Source organism: Hemiscyllium ocellatum, chromosome 23, assembly GCF_020745735.1.
Source record: "Hemiscyllium ocellatum isolate sHemOce1 chromosome 23, sHemOce1.pat.X.cur, whole genome shotgun sequence".
NCBI classification, from domain to species: domain Eukaryota; kingdom Metazoa; phylum Chordata; class Chondrichthyes; order Orectolobiformes; family Hemiscylliidae; genus Hemiscyllium; species Hemiscyllium ocellatum.
Window position 1 is genome coordinate 45,236,545 of NC_083423.1, and position 22,280 is coordinate 45,258,824.

Consider the following 22,280-nt stretch of genomic DNA (forward strand, 5'->3'; position numbering starts at 1 on the left):
GAGATACTGACAGAGAGAGGCTTCTCAACAGGGAAATGGAGAGAGGAAAACCAACTAAAGGTCTGCTGTACCCTACCAATGACCACAACCCGCAGTGCTGTGAAACAACAGAACTTTCAATCCTCTAAGACCTTTCTGTTCAGTCTACTGGTGGAAGCAAACTCTAACAATTAATCTAACCTGGCTGTCATAGCTGCTGAATTCTGACTTCAATTTTCCAATCACTTCACCTTGGAAAAATAAACCTTCAAGTGGCAACACTAATAGACTATGACCTACTTTCATCTTTCTATCATTTATCTGTACATTCTTATAACCTTGGGGAATCTCTTAACTGGTGTAGCCTTCATTTACCATCACAGCGTTTGGTATCACTCAAATATCTTCCACCAGGCTGACCACTGAGGATTGCATTTTGTCTGGTTCCTCCCTTCCCGTTTTACTGTCAGGTGATCCTGCCAGGAATTGAGAACCCCCAATGGCATTGCTCTCTGGATCAAAGGAACATTCAAGCCTTGCACCACAGCAAAGTGGCAATCCACAGAAAGGACCACCACTCTATGGATATAGAAAAAGTGGCACAAACACCTGGCCTGAATCTCAAAATTTACAACTGATTATTCTGGTTTCTCCCCCTAAGCAAAGAGTTTGCCTCCAGCTATCTATGGAATCATCTTCATACTTCACTCACACATTTAGCAGTTCAGTTTATGAGAAATAAGTCAAAATAAAATGTGTGTTGAGGTAACTTATTCCTATCACTGCTTGTTAATTATCCAAAAAGACACTTGTTAGATCAATACAAAAAAAAGTCCACTTACAGCAAAAATCATTTGACCTCCAGTTAACACAGATGCCCATAAGATTGCATCGGAAGTTATATGCTGAAATGGAGTCACATATATCATTCTTGTTACAGGCTTCCTGTTCGCATTGTCTGAGATATGGTTGCACATCGACTACTTTCCTGCATTCATCAAATATTGCGGAATGCAAAATGCTGCACTCATTTCCAGTTAATTTACAATCCGGGGATGTGTCGAGCACTTGTTCAAAACAACCCTGTGACGATTCTTTCAGAGTCCAATCCTTTATAAACGTGAGACTGTTATTAACAACAGAATGATCCTGGAGTTCAAAATCATTGAGTGGATTGTTGTCACATTTACCTTGATGCAAACAAATAAAAAAAGTCACTAATTAGAATGTTAACCAAACAGTTAAGTATCACATTTCACATGGCAATGCAACCCAAAGGCAACTTATCAGACAACATTCGATACATATTGAGATAGTAAGATAGTTGACCAAAGGTTAGAGGTAGATCTTAAAAGTGCTTTTTAAGGTACAGAGAGAGGTAAAGACTTTGGAGAGGGAATTGAGGCCTGGGTTGGAACAACGAAAATCAGGGTCATGACTCCATATCCTCTTTACTTTCTTCATTAAATGATCAAAATTTCAAAGTTATTCAAATCCAACACATTATTCAACACTGTTCAATAAGATCATTTCAGTAGTGGATCAAATTCAGAATCACAGCCGTGTAAACTTGTGGCATACTGGCTTAGTACATAGCACTATTGCCTTACAATACCAGGGACCTGGGTTCAATTCCAGCCTGGGGCAAATGCCTTTGTGGAGTTTACACATTTTCCCTGCGTCTGTATGAGTTTCCTCTCAAAGATATGCAGGTTAGGTGGATTGGCCTTGCTAACTTGCCCATATTGTGGATGTCTATGGTAAAATATGGGGATTAGGTGGGATGCTTTACAGAAGACTGGAAGGGTTAAATAGTCGCTTTCTACACTGTTGGAATTATGTTTATTTATTTAAGTCTACTGCACTCTACAATTCACCCTGGGATCTCAGCATATGTGATGAACTTCAGATTTCAGGCTTGATTGCTCTCATTCAGTTCATGCAAGAGTCTTCCCCAGGGGAAGGATGGGCTGGTTTCAGATAGATCCTGTCAACTAGTCTACAAATGGCACTCAATTCTGGTACAGTAAGAATAGGTGGTGATATTCAGTGGTAATTTAATAAGTTCTCTTGAGTTAGAATATAAATGAGGATAGAAATTTTAGTTAACTTGAAAACAGAACATTGAAACATAAGAAAATAAGGACAAGAAAAATTCATCCAATTGAATAGATTGTATAACCTTGTGAACACATGCATTAATGCTGTAATCTGGGTGAAGTAGAAGTAACAAGATAAAACTCTATGAAGTAACAAGATAAAACTCTAAGAAGAATGTTCCTGACAGTCTGATATGACTAGAGTGGTGTTGAAAAAGGTCAGCCAGTCAGGCAGCATCCGAGGAGCAGGAAAATTGACGATTTTCCTGCTCCTCGGATGCTGCCTGACCAGCTGTGCTTTTCCAGCACCACTCTATTCTAAACTCTGATTTCCAGCATCTGAAGTCCTCACTTTTGCCTAGTCTGACATGACTCCACACTTAGTCTGATTATAGGCCCAGCATTTTGCACAGCCAAAGGGGGGTCTCCATCTCAGTGAAAGTGGCACTGAAAGCTGAATCTGGAAGTACCACCTCTGAATCCCGTACCCACAATTTCACAGGAGCAAACAGGAAGATGTTGTTCATTGAAGCAACTGCACATGTTAATAGGGAAGTTGTCTTTAGTTAGATACAGGTTTTGCTATAGAGGTATCCAAAACATAACTTGTACATTTTACATCTACTGGAGAATATCTAAATTTATCAAGAATTCTTTGGAAAAATAAGTATCCTTTCAGTTATGGTCCCAGAATATGTTTGGGAGTAGTCAAATGTCCCTTAGGAAAGGTGGGATTCCCTCTACAAAACTTAAAACTTGAAATTGTTAAAAGTGAATACTTGCAAAATATGAACAAACTGATTGGAGTTGTCAGAGGAAACTATCAAACTGTTGAGGCATTTAACTCTCCTATCTCTTAAATATTTGAACAATCTGCAGTGCTTTTCTAAAAGTACTTTTTAATTCACTTGCCTGTTGATACAAACTTGACGGCTATCATGCTGCATGGTTGATTTCATATCCTATTAATATCACAGTGGAGTGCTGATCAGCGTGAAGTTTGAGAAAAAGGTTTTAAGAGTTTATTAAGTCCAAAATGTGGGATGGAAATGCTTGCTTTTGTAAAGGATTCAATGTAATTAATGTAGTTCATGGGTGTTTTTATAAATGAGATTTGAAATTAATTCTTCAATAGGCTCAACTTTATTTTCATCTGGGTCCTGAGGCAATGGTGGATACTGGGCGATTTGCCACGGAGAGTGTAAGGGACAGAGTCTGAAGTAGGTGCTCATAAGTTAACATGTTTAAGTACTGAATTAGCATAAGGACTATAAAAAGGGCAATAGGGATAGGGTAGAGGGGCATATATTGGCATGGGGCTGAGGTGCCAATGGGCAAGATGGGTGAGGATAGATTGACATGGATAATTCATGGGGAGTGAATAGAGGATGGAGTGAGGGATGGAAGATAGTTTTCCTTTTTTGTTTAAATCTAAGTTTGGTGAAGTGCAGAAGAAATAGATCAACTTCCTGATGAAGGGCTTTTGCCCGAAACGTCGATTTTACTGTTCCTCGGATGCTGCTTGAACTGCTGTGCTCTTCCAGCACCACTAATCCAGAATCTGGTTTCCAGCATCTGCAGTCATTGTTTTTACCAACTTGTTGTCCAGCCCATCTGCACTCCCCAGTGGTTGACTTGAACTCTTTCCAAGGAAGATTCCCAGTAACTGAAATGAAAATCCAACTTTCTGGTACACTGCCTCCCTGATTAGGGTTTGCAAAGCTGGGAATTATGTCAACTCCGTGTCCCTGACCCATAGGCCAACATTCAGGCTATCCTCCCAAAAGTCTGTTGTGTACCTGTCATAGGTCTGCTTTGTACTCTTACAACTTCCAGTCTACTGGAGCGCTATCTTTAAATCAAAGATCACCCCATATTTCGATACCTTGGAATTCAGGCTTTCTTGCGAAAATAGAACATTACATAGATTAATAAAATCTACAAAGGCCTTGGAAGAACATTGTTTATCCCACAATTCTTCACCACTCACCACAAAGCCCAGATACTCTGGTGTGGAACAGTGTCGGAGAAACCCAAAGAATGAAAAGGTTGCTAAATGGACTATAGACAAGGGCTATTCCCAAATCTGGAATATTTGCTACAAAGCTGTTGGACCCATGGTCAATGACCTCCATATTCACGACAGTTAAAGGCAGAGAGACAAATTTTCCATTGACTGAAACCTAGTGGAAAGAAAGAGTACAGAATTGATTAAAATTTTTATGTACAAGAAATGTAAGATCATATCCTGAATTTGGTAATTATTAACTCAGCTGAGTAACGCTTTCCTCAATAGTTAAAAAATACATTTATATAGCACCTTTTCACAACCTTCAACCCTCCAAAAAATGTGGCATATACAATGGATAGTTTTGCTCTGTTAGTCACATCAGAAAGACTCGAATACACTTACTGTCATATCATCATTTAGCAGGGTTGCAATGCTGTATTGCTTTATTTCAATTGCTTTAAGGCAGTTTTCTTTGGCGTTTGAGTGACAGGGACTCTTATGAATTATGATTTTTGTTTCTTGATCATCAACTTGGAGCAACAAGTAAGAGCAGTTCCCGGTCAATGAGAACTCGCGTCCATCAAAAGTAACAAACTGTGTTTTTGCAGTCACTGTGCATACACCTGTTAATAAAAGAAGGAAAAAGGTGTAATTTATGTCAGATTGTACTTACACCACAGAAATCGATCATTTGACCAACTGGTTTATACCGGCGCTTATGTTCCTCACAAGTCTCTACTTTAGCTGATTCTATCAATATTTGATTATGCAGTGTCCCTTGAAAAACATCTATGTTATTCATCTTAACCACATCATATGGTAGTGAGTTTCCAGGTAAGGAATTGGTCCTAAATTATTTTCAGATTAATTAGTCACTTCCTTATATCGATTGCTGTTATTACTGGATTGCTCCAGCAGGGCAAATATTTTCTCTCAGTCCACCCTAGCAAATTCCACCATAGTTTTAAGGAACATGATGTATCGAAGAAAAGACTGTCAGATCATTTGTGATAAGGTTTAACAGCAAATTTAACTTTTCAACAAAAGCTATTCTCTTTTTCATCATTTTAAGACAGATTATTGCACTAAGTATCAAGACAGTAGGTCCATGACCTGCAACGGAATGAATGCCCAATTCATGTCAATATTGTATTGTTACAGATGATTTCCTCCTGTGCCTTTCATATCTTCAGTGCATCCTAATGTGTTTCATGACAAATTAATTTTTTTTTATGCTGGTAATAATATCAGCCAGTTTGTTGACATCAGTGTTTGAGGGGTCACAGAGAACACAAGCTTACAATGTTCTCATTGACCAGAAAGGCCAAATCATTTTAGTTGATCTACTCAGAAAGATCTTGTGGTCTTCCCAATTCAGTCAGAGGTCACACAACGCCAGGTTATAGTCCAACAGATTTATTTGAAATCACAAGCTTTTGGAGTACTGCTCGTTCATCATGTAGTCACTTCACCAGATGAAGGAGCAGCGGTCTGAAAGTTTGTGGTTTCAAAGAAACCTGGAGGACTATAACATGGTGTTGTGTGACTTCTGATTTTGTTGGAAATTTACCCAATGTAAGTCACGTCTTCTGAGCATGGGGAGAAGGGGTAAGTAGGCCATATATGTGATGGAGGCACTGTGGCTCAGTGGTTAGCACTGTTGTCTCACCGCACCAGGGACCCAGGTTTGATTCCACCCTTTGGTGACTGTCTGTGTGGAGTTTGCGCATTCTGCTGGTGTCTGCATGGGTTTCCTTCAGGTGCTGTGGTTTCCTCCCACAGTCCAAAGATGTGCAGGCTAGGTAGTTTAACCATAGGGAATGCAGGGTTACAGGGATGGGGTGGAACTGGGTGGGATGCTCTTCACAGGGTCAGTGTGGACAATGGACCAAAGGGCCTGCTTCCACACTTTAAGGACTCTATGAATGCTTTCTCTCTCTCCCTTTCTCTCTCTCTTTCTCTCTCTCTCTCTCTCTCTCTTCTTTGAAAGGACATTGGAAACCATGGATCTCTGTGTTGGTCCAGGATCCTGCTTGGCAAAGCATTGTAGCGGTGTGATAAGAATGCAAGAGAGTCAGTCAGCCATCTAGAGAAGGCACAGCACACTACTTCAAACAACAACAAAGCAAAATGAATAGTAAAACAGAATAGAAACTGACATAATAAGTAAAAGTTTGAGACTTATTTTGATATTACTGTTTAATATCAGTTTGAAACATTTTTTTTAATATCCTAGTTCTTTCAGGGTGAAGATATCTCCAAATTAGAAGATTCTGGGTTTGTGGACAGCAACAAATGCTGAGCAGATAGTGTAGGTTCCTTGTGAAATGCTATGTTACTTACGTCCCAGTTTTTTGTTTGAGGCATTGAACTAATGAACTGTGAGTCAGTGTGGGTGGGTATAAAAGCAGCCCTGATACTTGACTATGAAGAGAAGCAGGGAATATTTACACTTTTCTTGCTAACATTCAATTTAGCCACCCAAAAATAATCAGCAATAACCTTCAGGTAAAGTTGAGAATTGATTTCAGTTTAATTGCAAAAAGAGAACAAAGAGATCCTAGAATAAAGGGTTCATAACTTATTAATACAAAAATCGATAATATGTGGAGTAGTCATTTGGGGAGCGTAATGGATGCATAAAGCCTGAACTTGTTAAATAAAAACAAATTGGGTGCTGAATTGGGCAGCCATGGTATGGAGATGCCAGTGTTGGACTGGAGTGAACAAAGTCAGGAGTCACATGACACCATGTTATAGTCCTCCAGGTTTCTTTGAAACCACAAACTTTCAGACCGCTGCTCCTTCATCTGGTGAAGTGACTACATGACGAAGGAGCCGTACTCCAAAAGCTTGTGATTTCAAATAAAATCTGTTGGACTATAACCTGGCGTTGTGTGACCTCTGACTGAATTGGGAAGACCACAAGATCTTTCTGAGTAGATCAACTAAAATGATTTGGCCTTTCTTGTCAATCATAACTTTCACTTCATTAACACCAATGGCGTGAAACCGTATGAGCCAACTACAGGCTGATGAAATTGATTCTGACAAATTACTGCTGGTATGGTGTAGTTGAGCAATCAACCCCTGTGCCTCTTGCCCTGCTTTTTACAAATATTTTAAATAGGTATCCAGAAGCTGCTGCAGTTCAGAATCTACTCCAGCCTGCGTTAGTTTCCTGTAGTCATGGTTTTACTCCAGTGTATCAAACCCTGTGACCAAATGGCAGAAAATGGACTCAGCTGCATGGACACTAGATGTCAGTGCACAGCTCCAAAAATCTAGACCTAAAGACCAACATCCAAGTAACATGAAAGAGAAAGAGCAAGAGACAAATAAAACTGGTGTCATGAACACCATATCAGTGAATGCACCTTCTTGACATCGCAAGCTCTGTGAAAGATTTTAAACAGCACTGTCAAGCTAAAGTTGATCCAGAGAGAAAAGAATGTCTTTTAACCAGTTCCAAATCAGCCTCTGTCCCTGCTCCCACTAGATACCTTCTGGAAATAATTCTTATTGTGCTACTTACAGGGGCATGCATTCCGACAGCCACACTTTTCCTCAATTTTGATGCTGGATAGATTGTTGCTGCAGGTGGGTTTCTGTAGCTTATCACAGTTTATTATATGATTTGTGGAAACCACTTCTCCATTTGCTTTGCACGTGAAACTGTGACATTTATCGGGCAACATCCACTTCTCTCCTGCCTGCAAACAATGCAATGGAAGCAGCATTAGGAATCAATAACTGCATTCAAGTTTGGGCTGAATTTTAACAAACTGTTAGAGCTGGCTGGGAGGAACAGCCCTTGGAAAATGGTGTGGAAAATATTGAGAGGGCGCAGCTAACGCGGGATATTAGGTAAAAACAATGACTGCAGATGCTGGAAGCCAGATTCTGGATTAGTGGTGCTGGAAGAGCACAGCAGTTCAGGCAGCATCCGAGGAGCAGTAAAATCGACGTTTCGAGCAAAAGCCCTTCATCAGGAATAAAGGCAGAGAGACTGAAGGGTGGAGAGATAAGCTAGAGGAGGGTGGGGGTGGTGAGAAAGTAGCATAGAGTACAATAGGTGAGTGGGGGAGGGGATGAAGGTGATAGGTCAGGGAGGAGGGTGGAGTGGATAGGTGGAAAAGAAGATAGGCAGGTAGGACAAGTCATGGGGACAGTGCTGAGTTGGAAGTTTGGAACTAGGGTGAGGTGGGGGAAGGGGAAATGAGGAAACTGTTGAAGTCAACATTGATGCCCTGGCGTTCTTCCTCCAGGCGTCTGGTGGTGAGGGAGCGGCGGTGAAGGAGGCCCAGGACCTCCATGTCCTCAGCAGAGTGGGAGGGGGAATTGAAATGTTGGGCCACAGGACGGTGTGGTTGATTGGTGCGGGTGTCCCAGAAATGTTCCCTAAAGCGCTCTGCTAGGAGGTGTCCAGTCTCCCCAATGTAGAGGAGTCTGCATCGGGAGCAATGGATACAATAAATTATATTAGTGGATGTGCAGGTAAAACTTTAATAGATGTGGAAGGCTTCTTTAGCGCCTTGGATGGAGGTGAGGGAGGAGGTGTGGGCAGTTCCTGCATTGGCAGGGGAAGGTGCCAGGATGGGAGGGTGGGTTGTAGGGGGTCGTGGACCTGACCAGGTAGTCATGGAGGCAACGGTCTTTGCAAAAGGTGGAAAGGGGTGGGGAGGGAAATATATCCCTGGTGGTGGAGTCTTTTTGGACATGGTGGAAATGTCAGCAGATGATTTGGTTTATATTGCCAATGGTGCGAAAGACAGACAAGAGAAAGCCAGAGAATGAAGTAACTCTGAACAATTCAACTGCATTTATTTCAATTACAGGTAAGGCTGATGAACTCAGGGCATGTATCAGAACAGGACTGCGACATCATAGTTATTACAGAAACTTGGCTGAGGGAAGGACAGAACTGGCAGGTCAATGTTCAGCGTTTTAGATGCTGCACGAAGCATAAAAGTGGAGGAAAGAGAGGAAGGGAATTGGCATTTTAGATTAATTTTTGAAAAATCATCCAGTGAAAATATATGGGTTGAAATTGGAAATAACAAAGGAATGATCATCTTGATGGGACTATACAATAGGTCCCCCAATTGTTAGCAGGAAATTGAAGAACAGATATATAGGGAGATTTCAGATATATGGAGGAATCATAGGGTTGTAATAGTTATGGATTTTAATTTTCCAAACATTGACTGGAACTGCCATAGTGTTAAAGGCTTAGATGGTGAGGAGTTTGTTAAATCTGTTCAAGAAAAGTTTCTTTATCAATATGTAAATATTCCTAATCGAGAAGAAGCAAAATCTGACCTCTTAAGAAATACGACGGAGCAGGTGACTGAAGTGTTAATAAGGAAACAATTTGGGACTAGTGATTAAATTGTCCTAGGTTTAAAACAGTTATGGAAAAAGATAAGCCTTCCATTAAAAGTAAAGATCCTAACTGGAGTAAGGCAAATTTTAATGGTTTAGATTAGATTACTTACAGTGTGGAAACAGGCCCTTCGGCCCAACAAGTCCACACCGACCCGCCGAAGCGCAACCCACCCATACCCCTACATTTACCCCCTACCTAACAGGCAATTTAGCATGGCCAATTCACCTGACCCGCACATCTTTGGACTGTGGGAGGAAACCGGAGCACCCGGAGGAAACCCACGCAGACACGGGGAGAACGTGCAAACTCCACACAGTCAGTCGCCTGAGGCAGGAATTGAACCCAGGTCTTTGGCGCTGTGAGGCAGCAGTGCTAACCTGCCAAATTTTAATGGTATGAGACAATAATTTTCAAAAGTTGATTAGAGTAGATAGTTCACCAGTAAAGCTATGATGGACAACTGGAAGGTTTTCAGAAGTGTGTCAACAAAAGCTCGGAGGCATTGTGTTACTGTTAGACTAATGCTGGTAAAATTAAGGAATAATTGATGAATAAAGATATTGAGGTTCTAGTCAAGAATTTAAAAAATTATATATTAGTTGTAAATAACTGGGATCAAATGAATCGTTTGAGGTGTATAAAAGATGTAGAAGCATTCTTACAGAGAAATCAGAAAGGCAAAGAGGGGATATGAGATAGCTTTGGCAGATAAGGTTACGGATAATATAAAGAGATTCTACAAGTGTGTTAAGAGCAACCAATGAGAGAGTAGGGTCCCTTAAAAAGCAACAAGATCATCTTTGTGTTGAAACTCAGGAGATGAGAGAGATATTAAATTAATATTTTACTGTGGAGAAAGAAATGGAGCTTAGCGAACTCAGAGAAATAAATATTGATGTTTTGAAAACAGTTCACATTACAGAACAGGAAGTGCTGGAAGTCTTAGCAAACATAAAGGTGGATAAATCTCTGAGACCAGATCCAGTATTTCCCTGGGTATTAGAGAAGATATTATGGGCCTCTAGAAGAAATTTTAGCATCATCTATAACCACAGGTGAGGTCCCAGAGGATTGTTGTGCCTTTATTTAACAGACACTGTAAGGAGAACCTGGTAACTATAGAGCTGTGAGCCTGACATCAGTGGTAGGTAGTTGTTGGAGGTGATTCTGAAAGATGGACTAGTTTCATTTGGGAACATGGTCAGTGTGGACTAGTTGAACTGAAGAATTTGTTTCCCTGCTGTATGGTTCGATGATTTATCAGCCAACCACCAGGTGGCCAATTACTGCAATTTTATTTTCCTTTTGAGTAGAGATACTCTCTTCTCTGTGCAACCTCAGTAGCAACCACCTGTATCAGGTCTTTGATTTGTCCAGAAGATTGGAGAGGCAAGCACATCCTCCTTCATTGTTGGTGCTTTTGGGGCAGCCTCTTATTAGCAGCTGGCAACAAAACTCCCCCCTTGGGTTTGCACCATCCGCCCATGTGGGCTCGGATTCAGATGGCACACTTTGTGTAAGTCTATAATTTCCCTTAACCCCAACTGGAAACTTTTCTCCAATCAACGCAAGCATCGTAAATCACTATACAATTGGTCAGGGGTCAATATAGAGTAATCCTGTAGGGGAATGGGTTTGGGTGGGTACTCTTTGGAGGGTCGGTGTGGACTCATTGGGACAAAGGGCCTGTTTCCACACTGTATGGATTTGAAGAAATTCCTAAGAAATTTCAACAATTTAAAAAGGTAGCCTTCATTCTTAAATAACGCAAATGTTGAAGTGTAATTGTGTGCTTGCAACTAATATCAGAATACCATTCAACATAAGGGAATGGACAATTTACGCTCAAATCCAGCCTCAGAAGTTGCCAAGGGAAAACTGAAGGTATAAGTTAAAAGAAGGTTGTAGACTTACTAACTGGCCAAGATGATATAAAGCAAGGCAAATATAATAGAAAATGATTCAGGAGAGAATTCGGTAGATATCTAAGGGAGAAGAAATTATTTTGGTGATTGCTTAGAGGAACTCAAGATGTTTTCTAATCTGGTAAAGGCAAATTCCAATTTATGGATGTCTGACTTGTTAATTCTCATACTTTACGAATGTTGTCCTATATATGGATGAAACTTTAATGATTCAACATGCAAACAGCTAATTTATTTTGTCCTGCATTGTGTTCTGACTTGCACTCAAATCAACTTGTGAACAGACTCCAGAGTGGAACCCATTCATAACCTGGGGACAGTTTGTACTTCCCTACATTCTTAATCTTGATCCAGATCCAGACATTCCTTGCTCCTTCCCCCGAATCACAATTTTGGTTTCATTGGAAGCCTCCTAGAAAGGCTATTTCTCAACAGTTTCTACTGTATTTCTGCCACGCGATGTTGGTGGTTTGGAAGTAATTCTGCAGAACTTCAGGTCTTGTGTATATTTAAACGGTGCAAATTATGGGGCAAATGGGCCTTGTTATATGTGAGCAAGTGGACCTGCAATTATGGGACCGTAAAACTCTGACGAATGAGAGCTTCTGAATAATAAATTATACCTGTCGTCGATTCCCCTTGTCATCAATGCATTCCTGAGGTAAAGTTGCTGTGAAAGAGAAATGGAAACTGGAATTACCCCTGTTTGTGCTACAGTTAATAACTAATCAAGGGAATTCATCATTTGATTTAATTTTTCTGATCTAAAGATTAATTACTAATATTGATTTATGAGACTTACCTGTACAGATTGTTTCCATAAAGTTATTACTAATTGTCATCATGATGGGAAGATTTTCTGTCTTAGCCACGTGAAAGACATTGTTTGGATTATGCCCAGCTAAGGTTAGAAGTTGTTGCTCATCAATTTTTTTACCTATGCCTATCGGAATCACTGTTACACCTAAAATAAAAGAGATTAAGAAAAAGGCAGTGATTTTAATATGAATGTTCATATAGTGTCATAGAGTAATAGGGGTGTGCAGCACGGAAACAGACCCTTTGGTCCAAAAGATATCCTAACCTAATCTAGTTTCATTTGCCAGCACTAGGCCCATATCCCGCTAAACCCATCCTATTCATAAACCCATTTGGATTTCTTGTAAATGCTGTAATTGTACCAGCCTCCACCACTTCCACTGGCAGCGCATTCCATACACGCACCACCCTCTACAAGAAAAAGTTGCCCTTCAGGTCCCTTTTATATCTTTCCCCCTCACTCTAAACATATACCCTCTAGTTCTGGACTCCCCCACCCCAGGGAATAGACCTTGTCTATTTATCCTTTCCATGCCCCTCATGATTTTATAAGCCTGTATAAGGTCATCCCTCAGCCTCCGATGCTCCAGGGAAAACAGCCTCAGCCTATTTGGCCTCTCCCTATAACTCAAATCCTCCATACCTGGCAACATCCTTGTAAATCTTTTCTGAAACCTTTCAAGTTTCACAACATCCTTCCAATAGAATTTTGGATAAAATAAGCTCATTATGCTTGTCTGTTTCCTTTGTAAATGCCTTGAATAATTTCTGATCTTGACTACAATTTCACCACTTTGAACAGAAAAGCTCTGTGATCCAATAATCTGGTGCCAAACTTTAATTCATTTTTTCCTCTGGACTGCTGCACACTATACTCATCTGTACGTGGAGTAGAAACATAGAAGTGAGCAGACACGAAATGAAATTTAAAAATAAATAATTGACATAGTTCACAGGACCAATATCCATTTTGACATTATTTTTGGTCAGGTTGCAAATAACTAAGATGAACCAAACAACATTGTATCAATATTGATAGCTACAGATAGATAACTAATACTTCCAGCAGCTACTGAGATTATTTTAAATCGGAGGTGAAAGAAGAATTTGCAGATGCTATAGCCAATTAAATTTTTTTTAACAAATGGCCACTGTTGCAATGTACAAAATGCCAACCTGAGCTCAGCTGAACAGCCATATGATAATAACCAGTTATTTTCCTCTTATGGTGTTGGTAGAAGGATGCCAATGGCATGGGTTCAATTCCCACACTGGCTGAGGTTACTATAAAAGGATAAACCACCACTAGTTGTCTCTCTGCAATGAGACAACAGGCCTCTGGTCTGGTCAGCCTATGTAACTTTTCTCTTTTACCTTTATTAATTGAGGTGTAATCATTGGGCAGAACACTGAAGAAGCACTCCCCTGCTCTTCTGCCAACCAGGGCAACAGGATCTTTTACACGGATCCATGAGGAAGGCAGTGCCACAGATTAGACAAAGATTGCAACCCCAACAGTGTGGCTCTTCCTAGGTACTGAACTTTTGAAAGGGCATTGACTTACCTGTTATCACTGCTTCCTGTGCTGCCCGACCAACATCATCTTTAGAGGTGTCAGTCACTATCATCACGACAATCTTTGGAATACCAACTCTTGCCCCTTTTGCTTCCATTACCATATTCTGTACGGAGAAGGAGAGTGCTGATCCTGTAATAGATCATAGAGAAATTACAGGAATATATCTCTTTTTTTGCTGGTGTAAAGAAATTATAAAATAAAGGAATAATAAAAAAAAATTTAGGACATGGGTGTCACTGGCTGGGGCATTTATTGCTTGTCCCACATTGAGAAGGTGGGATGAGCTGCCTTCTTGAACCACTGCAGTCCACCTGCTGTGGGTTGACCCACATTAGGGACGAAATTCCTGGTCTTTGACTTTGACCCAGTGACAGTGAAGAAATGGTGATATATTTCCAAGTCATAATGATGAGTGGCTTGGAGGGGAATTTGAAGGCAGTGGTGTTACCATTGTCATTCAGACGGAGGCGGTCAAGGATTTGGAAGGTGCTGTCTGAGCAACTTTGGTGAATTTCTGTAGGAATTCTTGGAGATTGTACACACTGCTGCTACTGAGTGTCAGTGTTAAAGGGAATAGATGCTTGTGGATGTAGCGCCAATCAAGAGGGTTGCTTTGTCCTAAATGGTGTTGAGATGATTGAGTGTTCTTGGAACTGCATCTATCCAGGCAAGTGGGGAGTATTCCATCACATTCCTGACTTGTGCCTTGTAGATGGTGGACAGGTTTTGAGGTGTCAGGAGGTGAGTTATTTGCCGCAGTATTCCGAGCCTCTGACCTGGTCTTGTAGCCATTGTGTTTATGTAAAATTGAATTTAAAAAATACACTTTAATATCAGAGAATGTTTACCGAGGCGACTTGGTCCTGATACCCTTTGCTGAATTTGGTCAATCAATTCGAAAAGCTGTTCCTTTTCCTGGTTTTCATCGAAAGAAATTTCCTGTGTCATGTCCCTTCCGTACTGCAGCACAGAGATATGAGTGGCATCTGTTCCTGCAGTAGAAAAAACTGTTTTGGTGGAAAAACATACACAACATTTCCTCTTATGTACGTAAAGCAAAGCTCAAATGGTAGGATGGAGCAGCATGACAGGAATAATAAAGGGTTCCTCAACATTCTAACTTAAATAGGATAGGAATGTTTACCCTCACCAAAAACACAAGTGATTTTCAATCAGGTGGGAAGTTAACATTTTAAAACGTTAAAAATCTGTCACAAATTGAACCTATCCGACTTCCCTGCGGAATAAACTCATCTTTTAACAGAGTCGGTGATTATTCCTCTCTGGGAAATTAGGTTGACCACTAAAACCTTTTCAGGAGTGGTATGCCCTCATTCTAACAGTTACTCTATCTTTAATCATTGCCTAGGCATTCCAGCTTTCAAGAAAATGCCAGGTAGAGCATGGGGATACAGGCTTGATCTATTGCTTTTATAACATTATTTATAGATCAGGAGGCATAGGAGCCATGCCAGGCCTAACTAGTTGATCTAAAACTGTGTCTCTACCTTTATGGGTTCCACATGCCACTCAGTAATTATAGAACTTCCCCCTTCTGCTTTCCAAAGCATTACCAACTCAGTTAATCTCTGACTCTGCTTTTAATCCTCCTACCTCTCATTCCACTCTCTGATTCAACAATGCAATGCCTTTCCGATTGTGGCCTAAAATTTTCCATGTCATTATCTCTGACTGCCGATTTGTATCTCTGACCTGCCTCTAACCATGCATTTTTGTCTCCAATCACTCTCCAATTGTCTACCACATCACCTCTGAACTCACTCCTGTGTCCATCTTTGGTCTCACTGACCCTCTCAAAGTCTACCTCTGAATTCCTTCCAATCCCCTCATTCTCTGCCTCTGAGCTCTCCCCAGATTGCAATCTCTGTTTCCAGTCTCTCTGTCTACCTCTACAGTGAACGGTCTCTCTGCTGTGATTTTGTTCTAATAAGTGCATGTTTGACTTGTTTTGGAGTTGTTTGCTGAGTAGTTTGGTGTTTTTCATAATGTTGACATTCTTTTCACTAACCTGTTTGGATTTTACCAACAAAGGCTTTCACGAATGATTTCATTTTGTCAAACTGTGACTCTCCAACTCTGTCAGTAGCATCGAGGAGTATGGCAACATCCATTGGCTCAGTGCATGGAGCTATGTGAAAGAAATAGAATTATGCCTTAGCACACCTGCCTTCATAACTCAGAACTTTGAGTATAGGAGCTGGGATGTCATATTGTGGTTGTACAGGATGTTAGTGGGGCCTTTTCTGGAGTACCCTGTGTGAGTTCTGGTCACCCTTCCCTCTGGTGGGCGATTTCAAAACTAAGGGACTTATTTTTAAGGTGAGAGAAGAAAGTTTTAAAAAAGACACGAGGGGCAACATTTTTACTTAGAGAGTGTGGTGTATGTGTGGAATGAACTGCCAGAGGAATCAATGGATGCAGGCACATCTGAGGAATGTTTGAGGTCTCTGGGTTTATACTTGATGGAGATTAGAAGGATGAGAGGGGAATCTAATTGAAACTTACAGAATGCTGAATAGCCTGGACAGAGGGGATGTTGGGAAGATGTTTTCATTGATAGCAGAGACTAGGACCTGAAAGCACAGCCTTAGAGTAAAGGGAAGACTTTTTAGAACGGAGCTAATTAGAAACTTATTGAGTCAGAGAGTGGTGAATCTATGGAATTCATTGCCACAGAATGCTGTGGAGGCCAAGTCATTGAGTATATTTAAGATGGCGACAGATGGGTTCTTGATTGTCAAGGGGAGAAAGCGAGAGAATGGGGTTGAGAAACTTACCAGCCAAGATTGAATGGCAGAGCAGACACCGTGGGCGGCACGGTGACACAGTGGTTAGCACTGCTGCCTCACAGCGCCTGAGATCCGGGTTCAATTCCCGACTCAGGCGACTGACTGTGTGGAGTTTGCACGTTCTCCCCGGGTCTGCGTGGGTTTCCTCCCAGTCCAAAGATGTGTGGGTCAGGTGAATTGGCCATGCTAAATTGCCCGTAGTATTAGGTAAGGGGCAAATGTAGGGGTATGGGTGGGTTGCGCTTCGGCGGGTCGGTGTGGACTTGTTGGGCCGAAGGGCCTGCTTCCACACTGTAAGTAATCTAATCTAAATGGGCTGAATGGCCTAACTTCTTCTCCTACGTCTTAGGGTCAAATATCATTTGAACATTTAAAAGACATTTCAATAAGTTCATGAATAGGGAGGGTTTGGATGGAAATGGGCCAAATACAGACAATTGGGACTAGTTTAGTTTGGGAATACAGTTGGTGTGGACTAGTTGGTCCCAAGGGTCTGTTTTCATCCTGTATGACTCTACGACTTAATCAGCCATCCGCGATTTGAAGGTAGGTGGCCAATCTTATTTTTCTTTTGACTGAGGTATTCTCTTCCCCCTGAAGTCTCAGTGGCCTGCTTCCACACTATAGGATGCTATGATTCTATGATTCTGTAAGTGGTGTGTGGACATTGATAAATGAAGGGAAAATAGATCTATGCCTTCTAGCAATATTCAGTTACTTGAGTGCAGGTGGGCACTGGAAAGATGAAATAGTTTCAAATTTGTGAGATGGAAATTTCTCAAAACTTTTCAAACAAGTGCTTAAGATGTTTGGCAAATTGTCACTGTTTGGAATTCTCAGAAAATCATCAATCCTTTTAACAAACAAGTTGAAATAAAAATGCCAGCTGGACCAAATGACCTGTCTCTAAGCAACAAATATAATGTAACTCCATCTCGAAGTCCAGGTTATCCACAGTTCAAGTAAGCAGGGATTCTCACCTAATGGCAGTCGTGTTGTGGTGGTACTGGTGGTAGTGGCCAAAGTCGTAGGCATCGTTTCATCAGTGGCTGGTTGGCAACAAGTTTTGTAAACCTTGTTAACTATATCAGTAATATTGGCATAGGTAGTTTGCACAACTGGAAATGGGAACTCAGCTATATCGATATCAGATCCAACAACAATTGGTATTAAGTCTACGTTGTTGTCTTTGACAGCCTTTATTGGATTTGTGATACTGTCTGATGGAGGGTTGCTGGTTATCATGAACACTAAGTCAGGTGCTTCCTCCCTTGCACCATTCTGCAAACTTAATGTTTCTTCAATGACGTAACTTATAGCACTGCCAGTGTTGGTCTGCTCTCCTCCATGAAACCGCATTTGTCTTATTCTTTCGATCACTTCCCAGTAACTCTGAGAGCTAATGAAAGTAAATTCATCGTTTATTTTATCAGAGAACAGGATGACAGATATATGCGTGGTTATCTCTGTTACATGAAATTTTTCTACAGTTTTTATCATAAATTCTTTTGTCCTGTTAAAGTTAGCTTCCCCAACCTTATTTGAGTCTTCCACAAGGAACACAACATCCCATTTTTTACCTTGCCTTGGCGGTGTGGTGGTGATCAGTACCTGGGCGGCAGGGGGGGATGTGGTGGTTGTTGATGGTATTCCTGCTGGTACAGTTCCTGGGATGGTAGGAGGTGGTGGTGTAGCTCCACGACTGCACATATAATCTAAGATTGTACTTCTGTATTCTTTAAGCTCACTGACATTCTTCAAAATGAATGACTTGCCATCACGTGATTTGGATGTTATCAAGTTTATTTCTTTTTTATTTATATGTGAACCAATTCCAACTGTGATCATAGTGACTTTCCTCTTGATGATGAAAGGCAAGACCTTTGTAACACCTTTAGATGAGGCACTAGCTGTCACAAGTATGGCTACTTTGGGAACCTTTTTCCTTACATCCTTTCCAAACACAAGAATTGCTGTGTGCTTCAGAGCTTCAGCTAGATTTGATCTAGAATCGCCAATGTACTGCATTGTTTTCACTAATGCCTTCAGTTCTCTTACACTCTTTTTTTCCCACAAATCAAACAGTTTTGTGATGCGTGAATGAAACTGCAGGACAGAAACACGTATGTTGGATTGGCCAATCTGCATCTGTTCCATCATTGCCAGCACAAACTTCTTCACTTCTTCAAATTCCTCCTTCGAAAATGACATACTGCCATCAATCAAGAAAGCCAGCTCCATTACCCTATGGCAGCCACCAGAGATTATATCAGGGACTTCTGGTGACGGGGTCAAAGTTGGCGTTTTTTCCGATACCGGGCAATTTTGGCAATGCAAGAAAGTTCCAGTACATAAACTGAGGGGATGTAAAAGAGAGAAAATAGAGTAAATGATCATTCCTATCATCTTTAACATGCTTCACAATAGAGACCATGATAAAAAGTCATCAATATCCCATAACCTTGAGCAGAAACCATAAGTGAACAGCGTCTTTAGACAGAACCAGAACTAGAACAGATTTGAGATGCTTCAGTGATAATTACTAAATAGATTACCATAGGGGACCTATTTCAATTGCTCAATCATAGCAGCTGCCTTCTCCTCCTGCCTGAACTCTGAACTACATTGACCAAGGAGCTGCCTGAGCCAGGCACAGGTTCGATTATTGTAAATAGTTCAAGGGGTGAAGGTGGGAGGTTAGAAGACAGGGTATACGACTCTACGAGCTCTGTAGTAAATAACATTGGTAAGCTGTGTCTCAAAAAGTTGCAACTGTGTGTCTTTTAATCCCACACACAAAAATCAATGTGCTTGTACACAAACAAACGGGGACAAATGTAATGATGCAGTTGTTCTTCTGCTTACTTGCAGCTTTTCTGTGAAGCACTTCTGCAAAACTGAAATGTGATTCAAAGAGGATTTGCAAGTGATTAAACTGTATCTTAAAATCATTGCTGGGCACATTTTGGATGTAGTTGCTAAGAGTTTGCAAGATCCAAAGCATGAATTTAACAGAATTAAAACTCATCCTAAACCATAACCCAAACTCAAATGCATATGGGGTCTGGAAGGAATATTGGAACATAATGTAATATTACAAAAGCATACCAGGTCTGACAGTGTTCTGTTCCTTCATTAATAACGATTGTCTGTCCATCTGGAATACGTTGACCCTCATGGACACACACTGGACAAAGTGCAGGATCAATGCATTTTTGTGAACTCTCATCCAGTATAGTTCCTAGATGTTATTGAAACAACAAAAAGTGAAGAATTTTACTGTCAATGGTTTGTCAAACTATCCCATTCAATGGCTTAGAGATGTATCATCAAAGCTAGTACCTGTACTATTTATCTCATAACTAAACAGATGCTCTCGAGTTCAATATCCTTTTATTTATTTCTGAATTTTGGTCGATTTGTAAAAAAATCTTTCAAGAGGTATAGGCAAGGCCAGCATATTTTGCCCTTTCCTACTTGCTCTTGAAATGAGTGATTCACTAGGCCACTTCAGAGGGTAATTAAGAGCCATTCACTTTGCTGTGGCTTTCATTTAGGCTGGACCAATACAGGACAGCAGATTTCTTTCCCTATAAGGATGTTAATAAATTGCATAAATTTTAATCTTCATTGAAGATAGTTTTATGGTTACCATTAATGATATTAGTTTTCATTTCCAGATGGTTAATTGAATTTAGGTTCGGCTTTGGACCCATGTCTCCAACGCATGGATTACCAGTCAGTTCATATGACTATTTCTCTATCCTCTCGTTTACAAGGAATCTGAATCAGCGTAGATTATTTAAGATAAAACAAGGCCTTCTTATGATTACACCACATTATTGCCAGGGGAAATGAAAGATGGGAAGTAAACATGATCTGGTACATACTCTATGCCAGTTGTGAGAAAGTCTTAGACTTTATTATTGCTTCATACCATATTCGAAGATGTTCACAGAATCATTTGTTGTAATGAGAATAGAAATATAGCCCTCTCTACCTCACTAATTTATTGAGATGCTGACAGAGAACAACCAAAAAAGCATGGAGGAGTTGGGAATCTTCATCCCTGTCTCCCACTGCCATTTCTCACGACCTTTGCACTAGCTGGACTTGTCTGATGTCATTGCTAGGGTGAACTACAATCACCAGCAACCTTACCCACACATTCTATTACCTCATCAGAAATCCCTAACTGCTCTAAAGCGAGTGTTTCAAGCAGAGTTAGAAAGTTTGTTGCTTCAGCATTGCATTTACCCCCCAGTCTTAAAACATCTCTCAATTATGAAAGGCTTCTAGTTCCAACTCCAAAAAAACCAGATGTCCCTGCTCTATCTCAACCTGCCTACAGTTGAAACTCTCATACATCCCTAAGATTCCCTCAACCTGACCTATTCTAATTCTTTCCTTGCTTCAGAGGGTCCAGTTCAGGTTGTGATGTAACTCCACCTCCCACCCCCACAAGAAATTTATCAAGCAAAACCATTGCTTCTGTTTGGATTGAAGTGATTGTTTCACTATGCAGGTTGTTCCATTCACAAAAGGTGAGATTTTATTCACAACGAGCAGTTACTATCCTGTGTTTGGCGATGAGCCTCCAAACTGTTCACTGTATTCCTCGCCAATAACAAGGAAATGCGGCTTTACACATTCACCAGCTTGTGAGTGAAGTCAATCAACATAACAAGCACCCAATCTAACTAATGAAACCCAATAATGAAAAATAGGCACAGGCACAGAATAATTCGTGGAGGGATTTAATTTTATAAAAGGTAGGAAACGTTTTTTGAATTGCCTCTAATAACCAGGATACGTAAAACAGCCAGCATGATCGGTAGTATTGGCCTGACATGAGTGATTGAGTATGGTAAGTGTTGACATTAAACAGTGGTAACAATATGCCAATATTTGAGACCAACCTGCGTTTAATAAAGTTCTGGAATTATGAAATGTTCCCTTTGTACTTTTTTCTTTCTCCAAAACTAACCTGAAGGACAATATGCATGGCAGCCCTCCACACAGTTCACAGGGCAGTTTTCCTCTTCAAGGTGATGTTGGCAGGTCTTTGGGCAAGCAGGAGCACACACATTGTATCGCCACTCACACACGTATTCTGCCTGTCCGGTGTTCAGTTCTTCACAGCTTATTGCTGCAGTGAACAGAGAAAGGATCTTTTAGTTGACAAGGTTAGAGAAACTCAACCATGTACCAATACGTATGCTCATTTGGGGTGGTAAAAGTGATTGTGGCCTGCCATTAGTGTTCACATGCAACATCGGTTAAATTTGGCAAACCTTTACTCCTAGGGCTTTTAGGAATCATGATGGAATGTCTTGTGGTTTCCTGTTCATGCCAGTCCATAAATTCATGCACATATCACAGAGAAAACTCAGCACCAAAAATGCAGAATCAGACAATTAACCTCATTTGTTTTTTTAAAAAACCCTATCTTTCTGAGGTGAGGGAGTTTTGTAAATTAGCAGTGCTGGTTGCAGTGGGAAAGTTATAACTTCAGCAAAAATACTCTTCTTTCAGATCTTTAAGATGAATTGGGGTGAACAAAATTTTAATTGAAACATTTATCGCTAAAACTGTCCAGTCCACACCTGGATTAATAACCTCTTCAACATGCATATGAGCCGAGTAGTCCACTACTTTCCAAATTCAGT

General features: G+C 40.6%; 1 protein-coding gene across 1 annotated transcript in view; it reads right to left on the reverse strand.

The window, feature by feature from the left end:
- Nucleotides 1-22,280, reverse strand: part of vwf (von Willebrand factor) — a 121,528-nt gene that overhangs the window by 40,230 nt on the left and 59,018 nt on the right. The window contains exons 26-37 of the mRNA XM_060842954.1: nt 21,599-21,760; nt 19,720-19,852; nt 17,592-18,967; nt 15,831-15,950; nt 14,650-14,793; nt 13,787-13,930; nt 12,206-12,367; nt 12,027-12,073; nt 7,625-7,802; nt 4,492-4,712; nt 4,069-4,261; nt 822-1,169 (exon numbers count right to left, since the gene is read on the reverse strand). Of these exons, the coding sequence (XP_060698937.1) occupies nt 822-1,169; nt 4,069-4,261; nt 4,492-4,712; nt 7,625-7,802; nt 12,027-12,073; nt 12,206-12,367; nt 13,787-13,930; nt 14,650-14,793; nt 15,831-15,950; nt 17,592-18,967; nt 19,720-19,852; nt 21,599-21,760 (3,228 nt within the window). The remainder of the gene's footprint in view (nt 1-821; nt 1,170-4,068; nt 4,262-4,491; nt 4,713-7,624; nt 7,803-12,026; nt 12,074-12,205; nt 12,368-13,786; nt 13,931-14,649; nt 14,794-15,830; nt 15,951-17,591; nt 18,968-19,719; nt 19,853-21,598; nt 21,761-22,280) is intronic.